Below are 11,930 nucleotides of genomic sequence, written 5' to 3'. Positions count from 1 at the left end.
GATTCGAATTCTACCATCAAGTTATCTACTTCTCTTGGGAAAACTGATATTGATTAGACAAAATCTTATAGCTAGAGTGGAAGATACGATAACATGTTCTTTTGTGGTTGATTTCGGATCTTTGATTGATTTCGGATCTTTGGTTATCGTTCTATCTGCATGGCCTATATTATCTTAGGCTGGCCAAAGAACGATTCACGTCTTCGAGACTATTTCAAACAATCTATGGAAGCACCTTCCTAGCTAGCCACCAAAACCTTCATACGCAAATAAATTGCGACGAATTATAATTGAAGTATAATATATTCAAATCATTTACTTTAGAATAATTTTATATATCTTAAAGTGGTATATAGATCTATAAAATACTTTATCAACAGTTAAACGCAATTATTTCATTGTTGTGCGCTACTAATTAAATTTTAGTTATTACGAAAGGTAAATAATTTGTAAGGTATTTGCCATTATTTAATATATAAATGAATGGCTGGCTCTTCCTCTTCAACCTTTTGTTGGCTTAATTTAAACATGTCAAATACTCGGTTCTAAGTTGGATCAGCCTACCCAAGAGAAGTAAGTTTACTCAGAAAATTATATTCTCCCTCCGTTTTTTTAAAAATGATTAGACTTATATTTTTTCTAAAATAGATGATTTTATTACAGATCTATACAAAATTAATTATATTTTGTTGGTTTTAATAATTTCCATTATGCAGATTAATTTTTTATTAGTTGAATTATGTTTAGGTAGATATTAAACAATATTTTTGTTTACAAATATGCAAAAATTATATAATTTTTTAATTAGCATGCATTAACCTTCATTAAATCTTATTATTATACTTTGGGTTGAATTTCAGAATTGCATACTTCTAGTTAATATATGTCTATAACCTATGAAAGAAATGGTAAAATGTTGTGATTAAAACTACACATATTAATATATTAAATATGTTTGATCAGCAATCATATACTGCTTAATAATTAATAGTAAAAATGATATTATAAACATTACCAAAAAATATTATTTTCATTTTCTTATCGTTTTTTACTGCTATTTTGTACCACTTTGACTATTTGATATGGTTTGTGCTCTATAATGTCTGATAAAAAAAACTACACCATTTTGTATCACCGATCAGACTTATTGTATGTGATCCATATTGGCTTTGACTGGTAGCCTAATTAAAAGCCGTTAGAAGTTTAACCGCTTGTTTGATTACCGATTGGAGGATATGGTTTGTAGGTGGTTAATAGAGGCAATTATATATGAACTGCCCAAAAATGAGAGAGTTCACAACCGCCTTATTACAGCATTTGAAAAAATTTAAATTATTTTCTATTTTTTAGTTTCTCAAATTAATTTATTTATATTATTCTCTTAAAAGAGTTTTATTGATATATTCAAAATATTTTACTTATATCTTGAACCACTTTTTGTTATATTTTTACAATAATGTTTTACGATTGTACTATTTGTTACCAATCATAATTATTATTTAACAATTTTTTGTAATGTAATCGTATTTTCTTTTCTTTCATCTTTAATTGTATTCTCTAAAAATGCTAAAACTATCAGTCTTGTGTAAACAACGTCACCAATCGAAAGATCTTAGAAAACATTCCAAAACCAGAGAAACACACTCTTTTGAACTCTATGCAAGTAATGAATGAAATTAGAAAAGAATAAATCACGTAACGCCATTGTTAGTCTTGTTGGTCAATCCATTCTTCAACGACCTTAGAGGAAATTTAAGAATTTGGTGAAAACAACAATGTTGATCCGGTGACATATCGACACTTATCAATGCTGGTCCCACAGCGTAAAGATGGTACAAACATTCAATTATAAGAGACAAGCCGACTTAATTTTTGTAGCTTTTATGAGTAAATAAAAGGAAAACGCATTTACTGGTTAGAAAAGAAAAAAAAAACATCTTTGGACATTTTTTACCAAGCCAAGTAAAACCTGACCCATTTTCCAAAACCCTAAAAGCATTAACATAATGGTATTAGTAAGTAGACATTTTAGTGTAAATTAATTTCATAAAACAATTTTTAGTGATAGACATCATTAAACGAAACTGCCGCCACAGCACACATCATCTACTTCCTTATTTTAATTAACTATGAACGAACATTCAAACAATGGACCGTTTCGAAGATGTCAAAATAGCTTATTTCTTTATTTTAAAATATCTGTTTCTTTCTTTATTTTATATTTTTATATTTTCTATATTGCATTCTTGTTTTTTTTTTTTTTTATCTTATTTTACTTACTAAGTTCCATTTTAGTCAATCAACTGTTACTCACCATTCACAACCACTGGTCAACCATTTATAGTCAAACCGGTTTCCTTATAACCAACGATAAACTTCTAACTTTACAAGAAATTATATTGCGTTAGTGACAAGGATTAGAGATTTTTAAGAAGAAAAAAACAAAGAAAAAGGACGTCTCGATGATTCAATGCCAGCATCAGAGTTAGTTAATTAAGTACTGTTGAGAAATATCAAATTTAACTATTGATTTTTTGTTTTATTCGAAACCATGACACTGCTTTAGCGTCCGATACGATGACCTGAGCGAGCATTATATGCAAAATCATACGATCTCTCTTTTTCTTTACTTATTTTTGTCAGCAATCTATCCGTCTAATATGTATGTTTGCGTGTATAAGTTGAAAAACTATGCTACTCGAAGTATGATTCCACTCATACACTCATTTAGGCATAGTCATCCATTACTTACAATAGAATTTCGAACGAAAACATGCCAAACAATTATAAGAAAATCATGATGCGGGCGGTTCTAATAGTGACAAAAAATATATATATCTGTTATTATTAATATAATATTATAGTTAGTATAGTCCGAGTTTCTTTCAGAACGTAAGTTTTATTTTCTAAGCAAAAAAAATGGATTTTGTTTGTACGTCAGCAATTCATACAATCGGAAACATATATAAAAAAAAATTCTATCATCAAAAGATGGTGGTTATTTTCTAGAAAAAAGATGTTACTGTATATAGTAAAATACAAAGAAAAATAGAGAGAGAGAGATGTTACAAATTAGAATATAACCTATTTGGTACTTTTTATGTTTCTAATTAATGAAACCTTACTTATCTAAGACATTATTATATGCTTAAACATCTCTGTACAAGAAAGCTTTTATCAACACAAACACTACATACAGATCGAAGGAAATGAAAAACAAATCAGGTACTTGAAACTTCACTCCAAACAAATTAAAATCCCACTAAAAGTCGTCTCTCTTATCTCTGGTTTATTTGTCCTGCTTTCCAAAACCAAAAATCTATTTTGCTTTTTAAAATTGTATAATATGTATAAAAACAGTTGCAAAATTCATAATTAATTTAATATGAGTATAGATCTGGGGACCATTTAGTTCTATACAAAAAAAAACAATGTCACTTATAAATATCTTGATCCATCAATCTATGCACATTTCTGGATTTCTAAGAACAAGAGAGCATTATAATTAAAAGGAGTTTCTAACATCATAATTTCATCTATCATATATGAACAATTAGGATTATATACATAAAGTTGTTTCATATAATCAAAACATAAGAGACAATCACAAGAAAAAATGGGTAGATAGACTAATAAAAACCCTAATCAAAAATCAAGAACACACCTCAGAGCCCTAATGAAAGAACACTCCAAAAAAAAACAAAATGTGACTAAAATTGTTTTAAAAGATCTATCTTCTTGAATCATAAAAAGTGGGAAAACATACGATTATTTAGCAAGTCATCTCAAACAATCATCAGGAGAAAGAAACAAAAGATGACTCGCGTAAATGTGAACAAAAGGATCATCCAACAAGAAATTACACTGATATATCAATCGATCAATAGTAACTCCACAAGCTCTCTCCATCAGAATTCTCTGGCGAATCATCTGACGGAGGAGATCCCATCCACGGTGGAGCCACCATCATACCCTTGGCCATATCCGCTAGCAAACCAGGCATGTTTAATAGCTCTTCTTCGTCCACAAAGTGCTGCGTATTTGAAGATCCCGCCCCATCACAAGCTTCCTCTTCCTTCTCTTCACCTCCCTTCACGGCCGTTGCACCCGTACCGGCACCCCTAGCAGCAGCAGCCGCGGCCGCAGCGCATCTGATATGAGCTGCGGAAGAAGAAAGGGGAATGGGGTAAGATCCCACGGAATCCGGGAAGTTCAAGACGGTGTCTCGGCCTTTAAGAGCTAACGCCGCCACGTCATAGGCTGCGGCAGCCATCTCCGGCGTCGGATAAGTCCCGAGCCAGACACGTGTCGTCTTCTTAGGCTCTCGGATCTCGGAGACCCATTTACCGCTCCGGCAACGGATACCCCGGTAAAGAGGATGCTTTTTCCGGCGAGAGATGTCGGCGTCAGTGGACATCAAAGTGTTGATACCATGACCACTTGTAGTAGAAGAAGGAGCCGCAAAAGAAACAGTAGTAGTTGAAGTAGCAGCAGAAGTGATACTATCAAGTGGACAAGGGTTTTCACACGTGGCACAGTCAGGGACGCTGTCACCACACGTGCGAACTGGCAAAACAGTAACTGACGATGAAGAAGAAGCTTGGCATATAGCTTTAGGTTCAGTGATTTGATTTTTAGGGTCAGCCATATATATATGCTATGTGAATTTATGTGTTGTTTTGTTATATAATAATAATATAAATGTAAAATTATATAGAGAGATCGATAAGTAGAAAACGAGAAATGGATTAGAAACGAATTAGGGTTTTTTTAGTGATCAGAGATAGAGATTAAGGTTGTTAAATTGAAGTATATATGAGATGAGAGAGTCCGTGGTTATTGCGTGGGGTTTCCCTAAAGTGTGTTTTGTTTGTGTTTTTGTTTGGTGGGGGATATTTTTTGTACTAGCTAGCTGTAAGAAATTAAGTAAATTTTATAATTTGTTGTTTGTTTGCTTTTATTGATTCAGATTTTTTTTTTTTTTCTTTTTCGTATAGTCAATAAAGATGTCGAATACAGACATATATATGTGGTGCGGCGACAATAGCAATCACAAACTTATTTTGATTTTGAGTGACCAAAAAGAAAGATCAGACTTTCATTGAAAATAAAAGATTACGGATACAAGATTTAGTTTTATACATGTTAGTTCATTTCCTATACTTTGCGACGGATTATAAACGAGATGATTACATACTTACATGATACAATATTGTTTATTGAAATTTACATACTTACGTAGGCTTTTTTACCAACAACAACAACAACAACAACAATATATATATATATACTTACGTAGGCTTTAAGAAAATCTGATTCTGGATCCTATATTGAGGCCCAATAGCTTCATATTCATTTGAGTCAGTTTTTTTGTACAATTTTCTCCATATATAAAGCTTACTCGAAGTTAAGATCTGTTTTGTATTACAGAAGCAGCTGTCTTGGATTACTCGCACTCCTAGGTGCAATAGAGTACAAATTAGAGACATTCGTAAAAGATATGAGTTCACTTGCTACTGTATCGACCATTTCATGAATTGAACACAAAATACATGAGCTTGGATATATCTGAATCCAAAAGCTAGGTTTAGGCCCAATAGCCAATATTTATTTGGACATATTATATTTTGATAGGTTCACCTCGAAATTTGATTAATCGCTTATTACTGTTAAAGACAATATACTATTTACTTAATTAAATAAACGTCTAAACCGATAAAACCAATTTGATTCAGATTATTCGAAGGTTCATGTGCGCCTAGAGCAATTTCTTGAACCTTGGTCTATAGTAGTCGCCGGAACAAACAAATAAGATGTTGTCCTAAATCATTGTTTGTTAAAAGGTAATATATTTGTCCTTCAACAAGTAGATTTAGCCATTTTTGATTATAAGATATTCTTTAAAACAAAATATATATAATAACTTTAAATTAGTACTTTTATATGTTTTCACTTTTACATGGCTTATACGTTAGAACCTAACTAAAAGAGCCTTAACAACTTAGATTTTTTACAATAAATCTTGATCAGTATGACAGTATTTGTCAACTATGTTTTGTAAATTTATACAAGAAATAAACAATATACAACCAACACATAAAGTACAAAAGTTAAAGATTAAAGATTTAAAATGAGCGTGAAGCAGACGCGCAAGTAACACTCACTCAACACTTTAACAGTATTAAGCATTTACTTCCCAACTAAAAACTGATTGGGATAAATCCATGTCCTGATGACCCTGCCGTGTCTGCTTCCTTCTGTTTTATAAAAATTGATGTTTTGAGATATTTTTTTGTTCCACAATGTTGATTGATTTAAAATTAAATAATATATCTTCAGTCAAAAGGAAAAAATATATTTAAATTCAGTAATCATTATTTTCTTAAAATGTGTAAAAACTTATAAACATCCATCTTTATAAAGAGAGAGTAACATAAATAACATTTCAAATAACAAACATAGGATCATTTTCTCATTTTCCGAAAACGTTGTGACCTATACCAAAAAAAAAATTCATGAGTCGTTTTCCCCCAATACACTCATTTATGAATGCAAATATCATTTGCACACTCACATAGTCACATAGCGCACTACGAAGTTAAGCATTTGGTTCCTGAACAAAAAATAATATGAGACATTATTCATGCAGGTCACTTCTTTTGCCATAAGTGTATATGTTATATATATATATTTGCAAATATGAACTTTATTTAGTTTTCTTCAGATGTTATGTTATCTGTTTTTTTTTAAATCCATATATATGATGCCAACTATTTTCAGTTAATGCATCTCAGAAACAAAGAATCCATGATAAAAAAACATAGGATTATAACTTTACATGGGCGGTAAAAAGCTTACACAAAAAAAAAAAAAAATTCAAGCAGTGCAATGGGCAGTAGTTGCAAGAAGCCGAAGGGAGAGGTGGACGTGGGAGCAATGTCTAGGCTCTTCCTTTGCATTTGAATCTTGAAAAAAACTACAATTATGTTGTCTTACTCTCTCCCTATCCCATATGTTTTTTTTCAATCAACGTACGTCAAACCCCATCTGTCTCGTTATAAACTTTGTAAAAAAAACTATATATGACTTTCGATATGTCTGGTAATGATCATGACTCGAAAGTGTACTTGTAATCCGTTCCGTTAGTGTTGGAGAATAGGATGTTCTAACATACATATTGAAGTTCACGTACGTTTTAAATATTAAAAATCAAAGGATTTTCAAAGGAAAACATATTTCTAATTGTTCACCAACATATTTTAGATCTAGTTTATAACTTGACAAAATATCAATCTAACAATATAATAATAACATCATTTCTGAATAATTTTTTTTAAGACAAACAAATACAAGTCTTAATGAAAAATCTGAACTACTCCATCAGCATTAGTTCTGTAACACCACCTCTGCAACAAACCACCGTATAGCTGGTGAGTATTGCAACGAGATTTGATCTGTCAATGAGTCTGGGAGAGCTGAAGAGTCGAGTAATGCTCATCACGGTGGTGCTTACGGCTATTACGTTCATGCCATAAATGGTAAAGCGTCTTCAAAACTAGTAATTTTTAACATTGGATAATATATAATAATAATCTAAAGAAAACGAAGATGAATGAATGAATGTACAAAGCAAAAATGTTACCCCCACGGAAACCCCACGTGATCATTACAGATACTTATAAAAGGCCACGTGCTTCAAATTCACCCAATCCAAAGAACTAAAAAAAAATCAGTTTTACGAGCTTAAAAATTCTCATCCAATGGGCTCCTTCAAAAATTGCAATGTATGAGCTGACCACATTTTCATATTTTCGATGGTTTTATTCTCATACGTTTCTGTGCTTATTAATGTTAGTTAGCTTACTTTCCAGTAATAATATTTTGAGGGATAATTAAACAAAAAGAAAATTATTAAATTAAAGTGATGTATAAAAAATAAATTCGAATTTATGTTTTTTCAATTTTTCGGATCGACATTGTTAAAAGTTTTTTTTTTAATAAGTACTTTACAATTCTAGGAGGTCTTACTATATATGACACATAAAATAGTTTGCCGAAAATATTTCGTTATACAATATTCTTATCAAATACTATATGATTAAATTATTAACGGATCGACTAATCCAAAACATATAAAGACGTCATAATTTGCCAGCATGGCATTGGTGCAACAGTTACAAGAAGATCATTATTATTCATTCATTCACACCATGTCTTACGCGCGTCCGGTTCGTACTCAGTGGGTCACACTACCGTTGCCTATAAAATCTCACTTCACTTCACTCTTCTTCTTCACTACCCCAAATTCAAAAACAGAGCAACCTCCTCAAAAGTCAAAACGCACAAACACAAGGCTTCCTTTCACTTCGATTTCAATTACCAATTTAAGAAAACAATTCCGAGGTTACTTCAGCTTTTCTTATTACTACATTTTACTATTGTGTTGATATTCCCAATTCTCTGTTTTGTTTTGTTTTGTTTTTTTTTTTTTTTTTTTGGCATTTTACTCTGTTTATAGTTTAGGCTTTGAACTAAAATAAAGCTTGAATTCAGTTCAAATTTTAAGAACCCGTTACGATAATTCTTGTAAAATTCAGGTTTTTAAATTCGGAATCTGTCGAAATTTTGAATTTTTATGCTTTTTGCTTTACCTACTCTGCATTTTACTCTGTTTTAAACTGAAGCAGAGCTTGAATTGAGTTTTACTATTAAAAACCCAATACGATGAAATTTGTTAAGAAGATTAAGTTTTTGACAGATTTTCTAATTCATAAACTTCGAAATTTTGGATCTTTCTGTTTTCAGTTTTACTTATCAAACATTTTTTACTCTGTTTCGTCTGAACCAGGTCGGAGATGGAAAGAGACGGTATCAACGTGGCGGAGATGAAGCCGAAGAAGCGTGCTGGACGACGTATCTTCAAGGAGACACGTCACCCAATCTACAGAGGCGTCCGGCGTAGGAACGGCGACAAATGGGTCTGCGAAGTCCGCGAACCGATCAACCAGCGCCGAGTCTGGCTAGGAACTTATCCCGTAGCGGAGATGGCGGCGCGTGCTCACGACGTGGCGGTTCTTGCCTTACGCGGGAGATCCGCGTGTTTGAATTTCTCTGACTCTGCCTGGCGGTTGCCGGTGCCGGAATCAACCGATCCGGATACGATCAGGCGCACGGCGGCCGAGGCGGCGGAGATGTTTAGGCCGCCGGAGTTTAGTACCGGAATCACTGTTTTGCCCTTGTCCGGTGAGTTTGAAACGTCGGAAGGAGAAGGAGTCGCTGGAATGATGATGAGGCTCGCGGAGGAGCCGTTGATGTCGCCGCCGAGATCGTACATTGATATGAATACGAGTGTGTACGCTGAAGAAGAAATGTGTTACGAAGAACTGTCACTTTGGAGTTACTAAAGACAAAAACAAAAATACGTATTCTTCGATACGTATATGTAATGTATGTATGTAATGTGTGGGTAAGTAACTTAGACTTCTGAAGGGAGATGGAAGGTTCTGAGATTCTTGGAATCTTTTGGTTTTTGTGTGAAGCAAGTCTTTGTAATGGTTTGCTTTGCTTTGCTTTTTCGTATATTATGCAAAATAAAATGGGCGTAATGATGGACTTAGATAATGATAGGTCCAGCCTATGTTGTATGTAAGTTTATTTTCTTGGTTCACCTAGTTTCCTAGGGATTTTACCTTCATGTACTATCAATTAGTAGTAGTATGTACGTAGGAATGACATCCTATTTCTCCTTCAAAACTATTACATCGTACCACAAGATCCACCCCGATCTTTGATCTCGTCTTACATATCCCTTAGCAAATGTTCCTCAACTTATTTCTACCCAAATTGACTAAAACTCCCCAAAATAATTGTTTCTCATCTAGCTTCCCATGAATCGGTTTACTCTTGGTATTCTATTTATAAAACCAACTAATGAAATCTATTAACCAGATTAAACTTGATTTCAATCCAATTAGCCCCAATTAGAACAAAAACCAGATTTAAATCAAATGTTTCTTCTTCGTCTTCTTCGCTTCCTCTTCTTTTTCATCAATTCCCTTTCCATGACAAATAAAGCAGATGATCCCATTTACATAAGAAAATTTGTAGATTCCAAGAGAAAGATCCCATGAAGAAGACTAGAAAGAAAGTGAAAAGTAAAAGTATCAAAACGATGAGAAGACGCAGCTCCATCAATCAAACATTTTCTTCTACGTGGTTAGTTTCTCTTCAGATCCTCAATTTCCCTTAAATTAATTACCAACAAGGAGAAAAGAAAAAAGAAGAGACGAAGGAGATGTTGTTACTTTCTTCTTCCTCCTAAATATTTGATTTTGATTTCTCTCCCCTCCCCCCCCCCCCCTTTCAGATCTGTATTCCCATGGCTTCTGGATCTTACTGGTGTTACAGCTATAGCCGATTCGTTTGGGTTTCTGATTCCATCTTTTGCCCTGATTGCGACGGTGGTATTCTCGAACACATCCAAGAACCTCTCGATTTCACTCCTTCCGATCCATCATATGATGTTTTTTTTAAAAAAATTTGTCTGAATTTTTGTAAGTTTGTAGAGTTTTCTAAACTAATTATAATGTATAAGTCTATGGGTTAATCTTAATTGGAATGATTTTTGGTCAGTTACGATGATATTCTCACTGTACTTTTGTAATTTTGAAAACAAATTCTCAAAAATCGTTTTTGTTGCTTGAAGAATCGGATGAAGAAGAAAGTACAATATTGGATCGGTTCGGGTCGGATTTAAAATTGGGTTTATACCAGAATTAAGTGGTTTTCTATCGAGTTTAGTTTATAAACCGTTTAAACCCAGATATGTAGAGAAATAACAATAAAACTATAAATTGGGGTAGAAATAGGTGGAACAATTAAATGTGAGGGAGATCTAGAATGAAGTCAAAGATTGGGGTGGATCTGGTGCGATGTAATAGTTTTGAAGCGGAAATAGGACGTTATTCCATGTATGTAAGGTGTAGAATGTTTATTAAGCTGTATGATATATAATTACATTATGAAAAAAGACCAAACCTGACAAGCCAAGTTATGTATTATCAATGGGCTTTGAAATTTGATAAGGCCCGTAAGGTTATAAGACTTGGCTTTGTTGTCTTTTTCTTATTTCTGGTTTTATTAACTATCGAGAAAATATGTATTTCTTCCATCTCTTTTCTGTTACTTCCATCGGTTCCTTCTGATTGTTTTGTTTGCTATTTTCAGGATTCCTCTGCTGTGCTGGAAGTCTTTCAATAATATTCTTTAGAGCAAATGAAATAGCAAACCCGAATATAAACTTTTTTTTTTTTTAAAAAGGCTGTTTTCTAATCAGACAAAAATGATGTGTGTATATATTATGTTGACCAGAGGTGTACTACTATGTTCACAACAACAAGACGTATCATGTTGACGTCAGTATATTAAATTAATAAAATCCATCATTTTTGGTAACAAAAAAAAGACCAAAAGAAAATCATAATTTTTCATAACCAGAAAAAAAAATCAGGATTAAACGCAAAACTAATTCTAAAAACTAAGAAAATAGAACTTGGTTTCTATCAGTAGTAGCTAAAAAAAGTTTAAGATCGATCATCTATAAGTGTTAGAGTTTTTACTTTGTATATACGTTTGTCATCTATTTGTAAGCTAGTGTATGGTAATCGGTACGTCTAGAAAGAGTTTGTACGTACAAAAGATAACATATAATAATATTATACTAATGTATGGTTATTTTTTTTTCTAAAACTTTTTGTTGCTTGCATTATATGTTAACTTTTTTTTAAAACTCTTAAATATATTGAAATTCTTATATAACTATGTATTAAACTGTTTAGCAAATATTATTGAATAATTTTATTTTATATCATATATAAAACTGCACTTATCCCACATAACGATTTTTCCGCGGTTAAACGGTACCGCACTTC

At 32.6% G+C, this 11,930-nt stretch overlaps 1 protein-coding gene and 1 pseudogene across 2 annotated transcripts; one reads left to right on the top strand and one right to left on the bottom strand.

The window, feature by feature from the left end:
• Nucleotides 1-3,716: 3,716 nt before the first annotated feature.
• On the bottom strand, nt 3,717-4,779 carry LOC104752969 (ethylene-responsive transcription factor ERF026 pseudogene; annotated as a pseudogene). The gene has a single exon (XR_015585491.1). The product of XR_015585491.1 is annotated as an ethylene-responsive transcription factor ERF026 pseudogene (transcript).
• Nucleotides 4,780-8,300: 3,521 nt separating this feature from the next.
• DDF2 (Integrase-type DNA-binding superfamily protein) lies at nt 8,301-9,756 on the top strand. The gene is made up of 2 exons (XM_010475229.3): nt 8,301-8,403; nt 8,849-9,756. Exon 2 carries the CDS (start codon nt 8,856-8,858, stop codon nt 9,402-9,404), a length of 549 nt encoding a protein of 182 aa, XP_010473531.1. The 5' UTR covers nt 8,301-8,403; nt 8,849-8,855; the 3' UTR covers nt 9,405-9,756.
• Nucleotides 9,757-11,930: the final 2,174 nt, after the last annotated feature.

This window comes from Camelina sativa, chromosome 16 (genome assembly GCF_030686135.1).
Source record: "Camelina sativa cultivar CO46 ecotype springtype chromosome 16, ASM3068613v1".
Taxonomy (NCBI): domain Eukaryota; kingdom Viridiplantae; phylum Streptophyta; class Magnoliopsida; order Brassicales; family Brassicaceae; genus Camelina; species Camelina sativa.
This window is presented reverse-complemented; position numbering and strand designations above follow the sequence as displayed.

Coding starts and splice junctions, on each gene's coding strand:
- DDF2 (XM_010475229.3), top strand. CDS start 8,856: ATGGAAAGAGACGGTATCAACGTGGCGGAGATGAAGCCGAAGAAGCGT.